Source organism: Phocoena phocoena, chromosome 9, assembly GCF_963924675.1.
Source record: "Phocoena phocoena chromosome 9, mPhoPho1.1, whole genome shotgun sequence".
Lineage (NCBI taxonomy): Eukaryota > Metazoa > Chordata > Mammalia > Artiodactyla > Phocoenidae > Phocoena > Phocoena phocoena.
This window is the reverse complement of record NC_089227.1, coordinates 52,099,193-52,115,599: the sequence shown is the minus strand read 5'-3', so window position 1 is coordinate 52,115,599 and position 16,407 is coordinate 52,099,193. Positions and strand designations below refer to the sequence as shown.

Genomic DNA, 16,407 nt, shown 5'->3' with positions numbered 1-16,407 from the left:
CTAGCTATGAATAAAAGATAATCAAGGAAAATGCAGTTGAGAGTTTATTTTCCTTTACTTTTCCTAATCAGATTAGTTCTGGGGATGTTATACACCAAATCCTCAGACGTTGCAATTCAGGTCTCAGACGCTCTACCCTGAGGCTGGTTCCAACTCAGAGGAGTAAATCCCCCGCTCACATTCGCTCTTTCTCCATACCCCTCATATTTTAAAAGCAACCTTAAACTTTTAAATAGTGACAGTAACTCAACTTTAGGTTTGTAGTGCTTGATGGGGTTAGGGTATGGGAAGGCGGCTTTAATATCAGAGGTGGGGAAGGGGAGGAGTGAACGTCGGGTTTAAGGACTTATTCAGCTAGGGGACAGGGTTTGTGCGGTTTAAGATACAAGATTTCGACAATTTAGCGGACAAAAGAGATTCAGAGATTCAGATTCGGATTTGGAAATTGTAAATTACAGCCACTTCAAAGAGCTGCTGTGAAGTTTAAAATGAGTTAGCTACGCTCTAAAGCTCTAAAATGAGCTCGCTAAGCGCTAAAGCTCTAAAATGAGTTAGCTAAGCTCTCACAGTGTGATCTGAGAGTGCTTCAGCATCACCTAGGAACTGTTAGAAAATGCAGAATCTCAGGCCCCATCCCGGATCTACTAAACAGGAAACGTGGGCGAGGTGGAGGAGAGGGGCTTTGGGGGGGTGTGTGGACACGACAGACCAGTGTTTTAATAAGCCCTACAGGAAATACATGTTAGAGTTTGAGAACCACTGCTCTAAGGAATTGCACGAATGTTCATTAGTTGGGAGATTAAAGTAGGCGAGAAGAAGGACGGAAGGGAGGGAGGCAGGGAGGGAAAAGGAGGAGAGGAGAGGAGAGGAGAATATCGAGAGGATCGAGAGGGTGCAGAGCAGACCTCAGACAGAGGACAGGGCTCTTTGAAAGAAAACCGGGAGTGGCCGGATGGCTACGTAGAGAAATCCTAGGTTCGGCTCTGGGACCTTCCCAGGACTGTCCAGCCAAGCAGGAGCCCTGCGGACGCCCGGCTCCGGCAGGTGGCGCCGGACGGACAATTGACAAGGAGGCGGAGTCTGCCCAGGCAGAGCAGGCTCGCGCTCTGGAGGTTCGGGCGCCGAGCGGGCTGGGCACCTCTGGGCCGGTGCAGCGGCCGCGACTTACCGTCAGATCGCGCCGAGAGACGGGTGAGTCCCTTGAATCGTTCTGGCTCGCTGCTTGTTCCCCGCTGCTCGGTGTCCCTGCGAGGCCGGGCACCGGCTCCCAGCATCGGGAGGAATGTAGGGGGTTGCGAGCCCTCCCAGGACTGAAGCAGTGGCGCTTCGGGGCGAGAGCAGCTCAGTTTGCCCCTCGCGCGCCGCTCTGGGACACGCTGCCTTCCAGCGAGCTCTCCGCGGAGCACACCGCTCCATTGTGGCTGGTCCAGGGGCTGGGAGCCGGGGACTCACAGGAAAGCCTTTTCTCTGGGGACTCAGGGGATATGATGAGTTATTAAGTTTGTCCTTAGGTTGGGTTCTGATGGCAAGTTTTCCAACTTGGCAAAATCGCCACGAGTTTGCATAGTATTGATGAATGATTGGTACGTACTACTTAAAACCGTGCAACTCGTCTTCAAGTTTCCTAGTAACAGAGAGTTTTCATTTTAAGTCCTTGGAACATTAGTCCGACTCTTTCAGAATCTCAGTTAGGATTCAGGTTTCCTCCAAATAGTCAATCAAGGCTTTATATGTGTCAGGTGTGAAATCCACTGGAAGGAGTTTGTAAGACATAAAATTTACGAACACTTCCAAATTCCTGACTCTGTTCTTTTTGTAAAAAAAAAAAAAATCCTTATTGAATAAAAGGTCATTCGTTTAGCACACGGAGGAAGCAAGGCCTAACAACACAGCCCAGTGAAGAAAAACATCTCCCCTTCACATAGTTAAATGTGGTAAAGTAAGTTTGCAGTTAAAAGTATAGAAGATTTGGAAATGCAATGCAACTGACCATGTATCCCGGTCATTGAGTGTCTTCATATTCCAAATTCTTCAACATAAACATAAGTCAGTTGGACTGTGTCAATATTTAGCAGGAACGTCAGCAACGTCCTGGTACAGCAAAATGGAACAGTCACATCAGAAATAGGCTTTGCTTTTTAATGGAGACACAAGAGAACTTTGGATCAAATTCTGGCGTTCCTAACATCTGAATACTGTGCTGTTTCCTGTTGTTTTTGTTGATGAAAAGATTTTATTGTAGAATTTAAATTACATATTTGGTTAATGTCTGAGGGAAACCAACATATTTTATTTGACTGATATTTTATTTTCTTGGCTTCAGGGTACAAGGTGGACTGTGGGTGACAGTCAACAAGCTCCCTAACTGCCCGGGGTTTTTCCTTGGCTTTGCTCTTCAGTATGGTCTCCCTACCATGCAGACGAATGGTTGGATACCTCTCCAGGGCCACTCTGGCTTTTCACCCAGATTCTGTGCAAAGTGGCCCTCAATCAGCAAATACTACCAACTTGCTAGATGCTCCAGGACCAGGTCCTGAAGACAGCCCTCACCCTTCCCACGCCACCATCTGTCCATAAAACTTTGTCTTCCTTTCCGATGCGTTGCACTACCATGCAGTCAGTTCTTGAAATGTCTGCCTTCTCTCCTAGACTTTAAGCTTTTTTTTTTTTTGCGGTACGCGGGCCTCTCACTGTTGTGGCCTCTCCCGTTGTGGAGTACAGGCTCCGGACGCGCAGGCTCAACGGCCATGGCTCACGGGCCCAACCGCTCCGCGGCATGTGGGATCTTCCCGCACCAGGGCACGAACCCGTGTCCCCTGTATCGGCAGGCGGACTCTCAACCACTGCGCCACCAGGGAAGCCCTAGACTTTAAGCTTTTTGAAAGCAGAGTCTCCATCTCATTTAACTTTCTATTCCCACTGCCTACCTGGTTGTTCACAGTATAGTTAATGACTTAATATTGAAAAAGTGTAGATTTGTATGTTAACATCTTTGCCATCCTGAAACTCACAGTTAACACATCTCCCAAGCATGGTGAATTATTTTGTGTATTTGATTACAGTAAGTAAAACTTGTATTCCTAGTCATATACACACCCCCAAATTACTATATTAATAATGTTGGTTAAATCACCAAATGATTTGGAATAATACTTCTTAAGCAAATAGACTGTAAAAACCCTCCAGAGCAGACATGAAATCTCATTTCTCTTTTTCCTCCTCAATGTCTGTCATAGATTAGAGTTCATAGATACTTGAAGATTGGCATATGCTTTACTCAGAACTCTTTCAAATGCCACTGATATACACCTTACTCAAACTAACTTAAGCAAAATAGGGATTGTATTGGCTTGTGTAACTGAAAAATTCAGGATCTGGTCTCAGAAACTCTAAATATTTAAATATGCCAGGACTCTTCTGTGTCTTTCCCCATTTCTTGCTTAGGCTTCTGTGTGTTGGCTTTCTTCTGTCCTTTTGAAGACATCTTCCTCCTTACAGCATGTAGAAGAAAGCATGGTAGGCTTCTATCATCCCTATATAACAGAATATTAAAGACATCTTCTCTTTATCTTTCATTTCCAAATATAAACATCAGAGAAGGACTCTAATTGGTTCAACTAGAGTTGTATGCCATCCCTAAGCCAATCAGTGTGATGAGCAGAATAGAGAACTGTCATTAGTCAAGACTGAGTCATATGCCCACTTCTGTGGCCAAAGGAGGGCATTTCTCTGGATGGAGGAAATGTTTTAGATCATAAAATAGTGGGAAAAGAATGTGGGCAGACCAAAAAAAATATTCTCAACATGAATATTGTGAAATTTTGAAATAAGTAACGTATGGAAAATGTTCTTAGAGCACTTCAACAAAGGCACATGTTGGCATTATGTAAAGATGACTCCTCTTTATTCTCTGTGAAGATCAAACCTTTAAAAGTTGGAGAATGTTTTAAGTGTTTTAAACTGCTAGAAACAACTTTCCACTTAATAAAGTATTACAGATGGTCTAAAATTCAGAAACACTTGGAATGTTTCTGTCAATCAAATGGTTATATATCTAATCTGTTTTCTTACTGAATTTCATAAAGAATAACTTGGCAATGTATTCCTCTGGAAATAAATTTAGAACTAATAAAACAGTGAATAATGTTGTGACATCATATGTTTCCCTTTCCTAAAAAATGTTACACCAAGCCCAAATGAGGATCTGTAGACAGTGTTAAGGAAAAGATTCTTTTATCGGGCAGGAAGTGTGACAAAATAATTTCCACAGGGTTAAATATGCTAGCATATTTAAATATGCTAGCAATGCTTGTCTTACCAACAAAAACCAGGCTGTGACTCCGATGGGAAAATGGCACTCCTAAAACATAACCTTTCAGTCCTTTGTGCTGCTATCAGCATTCACCTTACCGAGAGTGCCTATTCTGTTCATTTTCTGAAACTCAGAGTACATTTCCCCATAAAATCATTTCACCATTATTTCAGATTACAGTGTCAACCCCAAAAGTCTATTAAACACAACTTCCTGAAATATAATCTTATATCAGCAAACTCCAACCTCCACTGACAACATTGTTATTCTCAAAAAACTACATTCCTAATTCTATTTACCTTTGAGGGGAGTTGACTTTCCTCCAAATGAGCACCTGGAGTTAAAGTCTCCTAAAATAAAAGGCAACAACTGACCCTTTGAATTCCATATAGACACCTGGATCATTCACTGCACTGATAGTTGGACAAAGAAAAACACTATTGACACAAGGGCACTTGTTTGAATTCTTATAGATTATAATGTGAGGTTAAATGAGTCAATCAGTCTATATTTTAAATTGCACTTTATCTGCCACTCTAGCCCTTATATGAGTAAATTTTTCATATTGCCCTATCAAACATTAATATCATAAATAGCATAGATGTGAAGAAGATAATTATTTTTATTTGCACAGGTGGCTGAGGCCATACTATTTTATAGAATTAATGGAGAGCAGACAAGACATCACAAACCAAGAAGAACTTTGGAAAATGAAGTCCAGGAGAAATCGAGAAGAAGATGGTTATTTGGTAAAATAATAATATTAATTAATTAATTAAAATCTATAAATAATTCAAATGCTGTTCTATATCTCCTAGTGTTATAAAAGTGATTTTCACCCTAGTCTGCTGATATCTTTACTCTGATTCCTGGCACTGATATCGTGATGGCTAAAGGGCAGTGTGGGCTATGAGAGGAGTTGTACGTTGACTGTCATGGACTTAGCTGAATAACCTTGAATAAGTCACTGAAAATCCTGGGTCTTTGTTTATCTACAAAGTGAGAGAGTTGGACCAGATCATCTCCAAAGCCCTTCCAATTCTTTCTAACATTCTGTGGGTCTAAGTTTTTTTTAAAAGTCATCAATGCCCATATAACAGTAGTTTTGTAAACTTTTTTTCATAGGCTCCATGGCAGTTTACCAAGAGATCATCAAGTTAATTGATGATTCACTGTTTAACCAAATAAATTCAACTTTGGAATAAGAATCATTTGTCACACTTTTGCCCCACATCAAGATTAAATGTTTCTTACTAAATTATTTGACTGAACAAGTGGTGGAAAATTTTGCTTCCAAACTCTTTTTACCTTTTTAACTGATCTCAACACAGTTTTAACAGAAAGTATTTATTTTATCTTAATTACCTTAATAGGAAAAATAAGGTAGTACAAGTACATACTGTCTAAAATAAGTGTGCATAAAATAAAATCATTTTCATTTTTCAAGTGAACTGTCTTACTTGCTGTTCCATGATTCTTCACCCATAACCAGAAAATTGATATCCATTGATTGTTTTAACATGCAGAGATGGCAGAAGCTGTATAATGCTCAACTCCCTTCTAAATGGAGTAATTGGAAAAAGCATTGGATGTAATAGTGATTTGTTACTGAAAGTAAAAGTCAAATGGCAAGAGGTCATTTTTAAACACTAAAAATTATAGAGAACTATGCGAGTTAAAGTTACTCTGCATAAAATGAGGAAATGAACAAGATAATCACTAACATCATTCTGAGCATTAAAATGTTATGGGTCTACATCTAGAGCTATAAGAAATTAGGAATAACATATTAGGTGAGAAAGTGAATTTATTCATAAAGTAACACAATATGAAACACTCTGCTATAAGTTCTTATTTTGAGGGTTTTTTTTTTTTTATTTGCTGGTATATCAGTCAGTTGGGGAAGTGACGTAATATTCAGTGCAAACTTCTTTTGAATTGTTGACTACCTAGAAATGCAACTGGGTAAAGAAATATAACTTTCTCAGGAAATAAATCATCCCTGTGGGATTTAACTACTTATATAGCCTTTGTACCGTTTTAATAGACTATTCGTCTATTAGTACTTATACAAATGAGATATTTTATGAATATGAGACTACATGATGGGGGAGGGATAAATTGGGAGATTGGGATTGTCATATACATACTACTATATATAAGATAGATAACGAATAAGAAACTACTGTATAGCATAGGGAACTCTACTCAATACTCTGTAATGTAATGACCTATATGGGAAAAGAATCTAAAAAATAGTGGATATACATATATGTATAACTGATTCACTTTGCTGTACAGCAGAAACTAACACAACATTGTAAATCAACTATACTCCAATAAACATTAATTTAAAAAAAGACTACAAGATGGAAATTACGTATTTTTATCTAATAGTAATGACTATATTATTCCTGTTCCTTTGTACTTGAATGAATGGAGTTTGCAGAGGGTTGTCCAGTAACCAAAAGAAATTATAAAACAAATACAACTATGACTACTTACAAGTGTTACTATTTTTACCAAAGATTGCTGGATTTTTTTTTAAGTTTTTCAGTTTTTGTTTCCCAGTTGCATTATTTCATTCTTTTACACTTTCAAGATAGAAACACAATGGTCTGAGCTCTAGTGGAGGTATCTGAAGCATGTATTTCTTTTGACTTAAAGAAAAATGAGTAACAGAAATTATGGAGAACCCCCAGTAAGGTAGGATAACTAAGTATACCTTTGATCATTGCCACATAGTCTATGCTACCTTCCACTAACCAGTATCCAAAAGCAAGGTTCAAAATGTCCCTTTTTACTGAAGTACAATGAGCAGTAAGTAATTAGTTTGAGAGACATCCCATTGTTTTGTTCAGTTTTAAGGTGTTCATTTTCTTTCCTTTGTAGAATAAGGATTCAAGAGAGACCAGCGCACCGAAAAGACCTGTGCTTTTGCACTTGCACCAAACAACCCATTGTGATGAATTTGATTGCCCCCCAGAGCTTCAGCACAAACAGGAACTCTTTCCAAAGTGGCGTTTACCTATTAAAATAGCTGCTATCGTATCATCTCTGACTTTTCTTTACACTCTTCTGAGGGAAATAATTCACCCTTTTGTAACTTCCCATCAACAGTATTTTTATAAAATTCCAATCCTGGTCATCAACAAAGTCTTGCCAATGGTTTCCATCACCCTCTTGGCACTGGTTTATTTGCCAGGTGTGATAGCAGCAGTTGTGCAGCTTCATAATGGAACCAAGTATAAGAAATTTCCACATTGGTTGGATAGGTGGATGGTAACGAGAAAGCAATTTGGTCTTCTCAGTTTCTTTTTTGCTGTACTGCATGCAGTTTACAGCTTATCCTATCCAATGAGACGATCCTACAGATACAAGTTGCTAAACTGGGCATATCAACAGGTAGGATGACATTACTGACAATATCACTAAACTAAAAAGTCTAAGTCTCCTAACAAATTAACTGTTTCTTATTTTAATATCAGTACCCCAATCCTCTGTTGAAACCCTGTGTCGAGAAAGTAATCTGCTTTTTAAAATTTTTTATTATAACTCTTCACTGGGGCTTGGTTGTATAATTCTACTTTGAGGAAAGTTTTCTAAGCTGAAAATAGTAAGCTACAACTTTAACAACATAAACAAGTATTTTGTTCAAGGACCGAGCCACATTTCAATCTTCTACCACCCTCAGAAGATTTCTTTTTAATGCTAATTGTTCCTATTTTCTGCTTATTTACCATATATACACACATATGACAATTCTAACCAACAAATAACTATTATATAAATTAATAAAACAGATTATATAAATTTTGTGTTCAAGGAAAAAGATCAATAGCTCCTATGTCATTTCTCTTAGAGAAATGCAAAAATAAAGTAATAAATTTGTGGAGGCCCCTAGTCATCAGGTCCTCCATAGTAGAGGGAGCGTAGAAGGAGGTTCTTATACTGGAAACAAGTGTTGTTTGCATTTTTTCCTTCCTCTTTTCACCCTCTCTTAGGTCCAACAAAATAAAGAAGATGCCTGGATCGAGCATGACGTTTGGAGAATGGAAATTTATGTGTCTCTAGGAATTGTGACACTTGCAATACTGGCTCTGTTGGCTGTGACATCTATTCCATCTGTGAGCGACTCTTTGACATGGAGAGAATTTCACTATATTCAGGTAAATTATATATAAAAAAAACTCTGGTCCCTCAGAGAGGTAAATCTTCTTTTTAAGCTTATAATATCCTCAAGTATATTGACTTTACCCCATACAAGAATAATAGATGGTTTTCCAATAGCAAAGATCTCACACTTGTTCCAATTAAAAATGTGCTCTCCTATCATTTTTCCCTCTTGCTGATAAATAGGAGAGGTGTTTTCTAGACATATATAAGAGGCATTACTCAAAGAAAAATATTATTTCTAACATTTGAAGCTTGTTGGACAAGCTTTGGACAAAGCTATCTAATAACAACAAATGTGATATTTTAGAAATTCAATATTGTTTTCTTAGTTCTCCAAAAATTTTGCCTATCCTCTGATTTTATTCATGCCTTTTAAGTTACACAGCTTTGTACTCTCCTCCTTGAAATATGGAGTTTTATCTACCAAAGGTATTGTAATATCTAATTTTAAAAGCTTCTTTTTCCAAGTTACATTTTATGTAGCTTATTCACTTGAAGTTACTCAATATTCCTGGAATTCAAAACTGCCTCAGATTTACTGAGGTTAACTTCCTAGTGGTAGATTACACCCTAGAAAGAACAATGGGATCCATGTCTGACAAGATTCAAAGGACTAAACTTAATTCAGTCCTAAGCGCTGCCAAGATTTTTAAAATTATATACATAGCTTTAACTTTTATGGGTAGACATCTTTGGAAATTCCCACAAAGTCAGTTAATCCTCACTATCCTTTGTACACATCCATGCATGTACTCCAACAGACACCTTATCAGGACATCTGATTAAGCTGGAAAGAATGTCTCCATCTGAATTATCTGAATGTGGTTTACAGATGGTGCCACATTTTCCAGGTGCAATATTTGCTGATTTTGTAGGTTTAGCTTGATAGCCATTGGAGTTGTCTGTTCCTCATTAAATAACTCTCTTCTTACATTGCTCTGCCTGTCACACATATGCTGTGCATCACTTTACAGATTTAATTACAAATTCAAGCGCTGTATCTTGACAACCCAACCCATTCCACTCTGTGTACAATACCTAGCCCATAATATGTATACAATACACATTTGGTAAATTAATCTTCAACTAATTACATATATTTTTCAATTAATAACCTAGCAACTTTTCATTTACAATCTAAGTACTGGCTACTTTATGATTTACCTTGGAGATTTATATTTGAAAATATAAACTTAGCTATTTGGTTGTATTCATTGGGGCTTACTGCTGAATAATTGTGAGTTGGATTCATTCTGACAGTCTAGTGAACAATTCCTGTAAAGTGAATAAAAGTCAGAAGATATCTAGAAGAGCTATTGCCAGAATTCCATAAAACTACATAGGTGAACAATTCTTTTTAAGTAACTTTATCTGGATGGTGCCAAGTATCCCAATGCAAGCTGATATTTTTCTTCACATCTCCATATCTCTATGTTTCATTCAAACATTGAAATAATTGTTGGTATTTTTCCACTTTATCAAAATGTTTGATTTTTCTAACAAAGACCAAGCTCATTCACTTTAGTATTAATATACCAAAATCACAATCACTTTAGTTGCCTTTGTAATTGATAAAGATCACTAATATCAAGTTGATTTTTGCACTGATCTTCAGTCAACCCACCAATATTTATTGAGCACCTAAAATGTGCACAGCATTGTGTTGATTCTGCAGGGATCCTGTGATGAGTCAGACAGAGTCTCTGATTTTAGGTGTCTCTTGATAAGCAGAATTAAGGCAAATGCACAAGAGACAAAGCATCATAAAATAAATGTCATAAGAGAGAAGAACAAGGTATGGAGAAAGGGAAGGCAATGTTATCGATTTTCTGAGACCAAAAGGAGAATCGTGAATTTTCTCAACTTAGATAGCCTGGAGACAAAGGCATTACCCACATGTAAAAAGAGTGGAAATATGAGTGGACATTGTTGAGAAACGTAATAGGAAAACAAATGGAGATGAAAGGAAGAATTTCCAAGCAACAAAACAGATCTAGATGATATAGGATGGAATAAACTCTAAATGAACCAATCTCACCAAGATAATTCTTTTTTCTTTTGCAGAGCAAACTAGGAATTGTTTCCCTTCTGCTGGGCACAATACATGCATTGGTTTTTGCCTGGAATAAATGGGTAGATATAAAACAATTTGTATGGTATACACCTCCAAATTTTATGATAGCTGTTTTCCTTCCAATTGTTGTCCTGATATGCAAAGCCATACTACTCCTGCCGTGCTTGAGAAAGAAGATACTGAAGATTAGACACGGTTGGGAGGATGTCACCAACATTAACAAAACTAAGATGTCTTCCCAGTTGTAGAATTGCTGTTTACACACATTTTTGTCCAATATTGATATATTTTATCATAAACACTTCAAATTTGTATTTGTTTAATAAAATGACCACTTGAGGATCTTAACCTATCTCTTTGTTTATGGGTGATGTTTGAAAATATGTGTATTTCCTTGCAGATGTGATTCAAAGCGAGAAGTTAAATAACCTTTATCACATTCTCTATGTTTAGTAAAGCTGAGCATAAAAAATAATCATATCTCATTTGTCAGACTACATAGCATTATAAATAATAAAAGGCCTTGAAATACCACTCGTTAAAAGTTATCACGAACCATGAGAAAAAGATATTATCTGATGGCCAAGAGGCACATGAAAAAATGCTAAAAATTGCTAATTATTAGAGAAATGCAAATCAAAACTACAATGAGGTACCACCTCACACCAGTCAGAATGGGCATCATTAAAAAGTCTACAGAAAACAAATGCTGGAGAGGGTGTGGAGAAAAGGGAACCCTCCTACACTGTCGGTGGGAATATAAGTTGGTGTAGCCACTGTGGAAAACAGTATGGAGGTTCCTCAGAAAACTAAAAATAGAATTGCCATATGATCCAGCAATCCTATTCCTGGGCATATATTTGGAGAAAACTATAATTCAAAAAGATACATGCACCGCAGTGTTCATTGCAGCACTATTGTCCATTGAGAGATAAATGGATAAAGAAGATGTGGTACATATATACAATGGGATACTACTCAGCCATAAAAAAGAACAAAATAATGCCATTTACAGCAACATGGATGCAACTAGAGATTATCATACTAAGTGAAGTAAGTCAAAAAGAGAAAGACAAACACCATATGATATCAGTTATATGTGGAATCTAAAATATGACACAAATGAACTATCTAGGAAACAGAAACAGAATCACAGACATAGAGAACAGACTACTAATTGCCAAGGGGGATGGGGTTAGGGGAGGGATGAAGTGGGAAGCTGGGGTTAGCAGATGTAAGCTTTTTTATATAGAATGGACAAATTAAAAGGTCCTACTGTATAGAACAGAGAACTATATTCAATACCCTATGATTTTAAGGAAAAGTTTGATAAATTGGACTAAATAAACAGTTGTCAAAAGATACCATTAAGAGAGTGAAAATGCAAGCTACAGGGTGGGAGAGAATATTGCTACAACAGGGTCATATCCAAGATATGTTTAAAAAAAAAACTCCCATTAAAAAAAAAATACCCTATGATAAACCGTAATGGAAAAGAATATATATAAAAAAATTATATATATATAACTGAACAACTTTGCTGTACAGCAGTAATTAATACAACACTGTAAATCAACTATACTTCAATATTTTTTTAAGTTATTATCTGAATCTACCACACTAGCATATCCAATGTTTATGACTGTTGTTAAAGAACTTTCATTTTCCCATAATGGAACACCCATCTCAAAAAACACATGGATTATGACTACACAAGTAAAGCAATAGAATAAGATCAGATACACATCCAGGCAAAATAAAACTCAGGTTTTCCAGGAGAAAAGGTAAATTCAGTTTTCTACATCTGAGTTATGTACAACTCGGTTGAACTTACCTTAATACATTGGCCAAAGCATACCATGAACCAGGTCATCAGACAGCAAACTATACATCAACTATCAGGGCTTGCTAACCCAACCAACTATACTTCAGAGGTTTTCCATAATTAGCAAAACTAACGCAAACCTTGTCTTTTATACAGATAAATTATTTATTATGATTAAAGACAATAGAGCTAATACTAATGGTACAAATTAGGAAAAACAATTACATTCACTGAGCGGAGTTCAGTTTTTTAACTTTTTGTTCTATTACAAAGGATGATTATTCATTATTACATGGGGGCTAAGGAGCCTTCTGGAGTATAAATTTGAATTTTATACACTATTGGGATTCAGACGTATAGATACGTGTCTGCAGATAGTGTTTAGGGTACACAACTGGAAATAGAGTAGACCAGCGGTCCTCAACCTTTTTGGCACCAGGGACCGTTTTCATGGAAGACAATTTTTCCACGGACCAGTTGGGGGTGGGGATGGTTCAGGCAGTAACGCGAGTGATGGGGAGTGATGGGGAGCGGCAGATGAAGCTTCACTCGCTCACCTCCTGCTGTGTGGCTGGGTTCCTGCTGGTCCGCAGCCCGGAGGTTCTAGAATTGCAAATCAGATTCAGCAAGGAGATGTAACTATGGGAGCACTTAACTAAGCTTGACACATGTCATACGACAGTCAACCAGCTCTGCTATGCAGCAGTCAAGTACCTGCATTCCCAACTGCATTGCAAGATGGCAAAATGTTAGCATCTCCAGTTCTAAGAGGGAGAACTCGACTTTCAACCTTCCTGGCACTAAGATAGCATTGAGGCTGCAGCTTGGGAACAGAGTTCCAACCTGAAGTGGCACTTCAATGTAGAGACAACATCTGAGTTCTGGCTTGGTTACTGAAGTCCTGTCTCTGTTAGCCATGGTAATAAGTGACAATAGACCTATTCTGAAACACAGAATTCCCAGTGATAGGAGAAAGGGAGTCTACAAGGGCCTTAGGTAAAGCACGAAAACATCTAGATTCAATTTGTACTCAGGGGCTATTGAAAACTAGACCATTCACTCTTTGTATCTTTTCTGAATTTTTAACAATTGTTGGGTAATATTGTTATGAGCAGAAGAAAACAATAAAAGTTGTCTTAGAAAGAATAAATATTATATTCTAGTACAAGCTTAGATTTCCCGTTACTCAATGAAAATGTATAAAGCACCTCCCATATACCAGGCCCAGTGCTAGACAGAGGATATGTCAAGATAGAAATGACCTAGTTCCTACTCACAGTCTCATAGGGAAGACAAATTTTAGTACAGCAATGAATTCTAGCTTACTGGTATCACTAAAGAGGGAATGACCAGCTCTGTTTAGAAGGGCAAAGTCAGGAAGCTGTGAGGTTGATCCAAAAAAGAACTATTTGAGCTGGGGATTAAAGTATAAGTAGGTGTCCTTCAGCTAGAATGGGAAGATAGGTAGCATAGTGAGAAGCATGGAGGTGTAAAATGATGGGATGGAATGTATTGGAAGGACTAACATTCAGGAATAGAGCAGGTGAAGGAAATACCAGATTAGGTAGGGACACAGGCCAGACAGATCAACAAGTTCATTGTATGACATGAAACTAAATTTGGACTTTGTTCTCTAGGGAATAGGGAAGTCACTGAAAAACTTTAAATGGAAGCTTAACATGATCATATTTGTAATTTAGAAAGGTTTATCTACAGACTATCCAGGAGATAGATTTGATAGGGGTCGGGGCAGTGGGAGCAGTGGTACAAAGGGTGAAGGCAAGTTGGAAGGCTGGAAGAATATCTAAGTAGACAACAGCAGTATCCCAGGACAGAGGCACTAAGTTCCCAAACAGAGGTTGTTGCAGAGGGGGGATGGATAAAAGAGGAGAGCTAATGAAACACGGTAGGAAGATTGAATTTCCAGGAACTCATGACCAATAGGCCATGAGAAGTGAGAAGAAGAAAGGCATTTAGGATGGGACTTTTAGAATTCTATTAGCCTGAATGACTTAGAGAATGATGCCATTAAACAGGATAGGGAATTCTACAGGAGAAGCAGATTTTTAACCATAACAAAACCAGAATGAGTATTCTGTGCATTGTATGCTGTTTACAAAACACAGTTGTTAAGGAATGCCGTGTGTTTTTTTGTTGTTTCAGCATACACAAATATAATTATGAAACACATATAGTTTGTGGCAGTGAAAAGAAAAAGGAAGGTATTTCTCTGCTCCTTTGATAAGGTGTTTTTTTAACACAGTCATGGAGAACAGTCACACAGGGTCTCCCTGGAGCACAAAGAACACCTAGAAAACTGCTGGCCAGGAGACCAGTGCCTTCCTTCCTCAAACAGAGCTTCCTTTCTGCTCAAAATGAAGGCTGCTGGGGTTTATTTTCTTTAAGCATTGCTCTATAGGGATCTTATAATCTTCAGTTAAAAAAATAAAACTATGAAAATGATGTCTTTTATTATTTTAATAATGAGTTACATTTAATGTTGTTTTAAGACAATAAAAAAGAAATTTGTGATTCTGATCTGATTTTCAGACCATAGACTTCTAAGGAAGCCTGTAAGAAATTATGGCCTAATGAGCATGGGATCTCTAAACTTAAACATTTGAATTAATAACAAAAATATGTAATTTTAATTGGTAACATTAATTCTAGAATATTTTTCCAAGAACATGAACAAGATATAATAGCTGCTTTTTCTAAAGCTGGTCTTCAAGGTAAAAGTGTTAGAAAATTTCCAGTTTGGATTTAATGTTAGGTTTTACTCAGTTATTAGAAGTTCTCCTTTTTTATGCCAGTTATTCCAGATGTCTTCAAGAGGCCCTTTGAAGAGGTAATAAATTATTTGATCTCTTATTTGTTGAAATAATCCTATGCTTCAATAAATTAATAAATCACTGACTTGTGACCATTACACATGACCTGAGGCTAAAGTCCACTACCTTCTTCTTCTCAGCTAATTCCATTACTTCAGCTGGTCAAGGAGGCCTCACAGTTATTGCCAGTGAGTATATGACATTCCCAGAATTATTAATGGATACCTCTTTGAACTGTGCCAAGGACAAGTTGTCAGTTCATGCAGCTATAAAATTATTCAACTGGAATAGACTGATGAGATCACCTGAGCTCACTAATCCCTCACCCAGAGGCATGACCCCACTGAAATGAGGCTTCCTCAGCAAAATGTTTGTATTTAGAACAACACTGAAGAAAGAGAAAAAGGGAAAAGAGCATAGGTGCCAAAATGGTAATGATGAGGAAGCTGTTGATCGTCTTAGAAACAATGCCCCCTCCTGAACCTCGACTGAACCAGGGAGTGACTCACTGGACAAGGTTTTCTGAGAGTCAGAGAACCAGGAATTGAAGCTCGAGGCTTGTGATGATCCAGCCATAACAACTGGCATGTACCCCAGCACATGACCTGGGAAATGATTTCAGACCTCCCTTGTAAGTTGAAGTTGTACTATCACAAAAGATAAATAATAATGGATTTACACAGTGAGTTAGTTATACAGTGTAAGAGCTGGAAGAGTAGGATTAATTTTCATTTTTTTAAATAGAACTTATGTGAGTGAAATTCCTAACAAAAGCCCACCATGTAATAGGGGCCAGAGTGGAAGTGGGCTCACAGGACCAGGAGATGTTCTTTTTTGTTATGTCTTCACCCCACTCACAAGCCCTTGTGACAACTTGAGCTCCATGGTACATGATTTGAAAACCCTTCCTCATTTATACAGATGAGGAAATGGATCTTTTTGTCAGGGATTGCTTATTTGCAAGGCACAAAAACCTACTCAAAGTCTCTTAAGTATGACAGCAGAAGGGGGATGCTGATATAACCTGCACATCAAGTGAATGATCTGTCCTCCCAGACCCTAGAGCTGGGATCCCACAAGAGTCTAAGTGTATCTGCTTGTTCTGTCTCTGCAGACAGATGTAGCAATGCTATGAAGTTCAAAGTGGGTTCTTTCCTATTTCCTCAAATTTGACAATTAGACGCATAGC

The 16,407-nt window shown here is 37.8% G+C and overlaps 1 protein-coding gene across 1 annotated transcript; it reads left to right on the top strand.

Moving 5' to 3' along the window:
* The first annotated feature begins 1,098 nt into the window (after window positions 1-1,098).
* STEAP1 (STEAP family member 1) lies at window positions 1,099-10,910 on the top strand. Its single transcript, XM_065884170.1, has 5 exons — window positions 1,099-1,191; window positions 4,947-5,061; window positions 7,205-7,717; window positions 8,317-8,481; window positions 10,553-10,910. The coding sequence occupies exons 2-5, from the start codon at window positions 4,978-4,980 to the stop codon at window positions 10,808-10,810; spliced, it is 1,020 nt and encodes a 339-aa protein (XP_065740242.1). The 5' UTR covers window positions 1,099-1,191; window positions 4,947-4,977; the 3' UTR covers window positions 10,811-10,910.
* The last annotated feature ends 5,497 nt before the right edge of the window (window positions 10,911-16,407 follow it).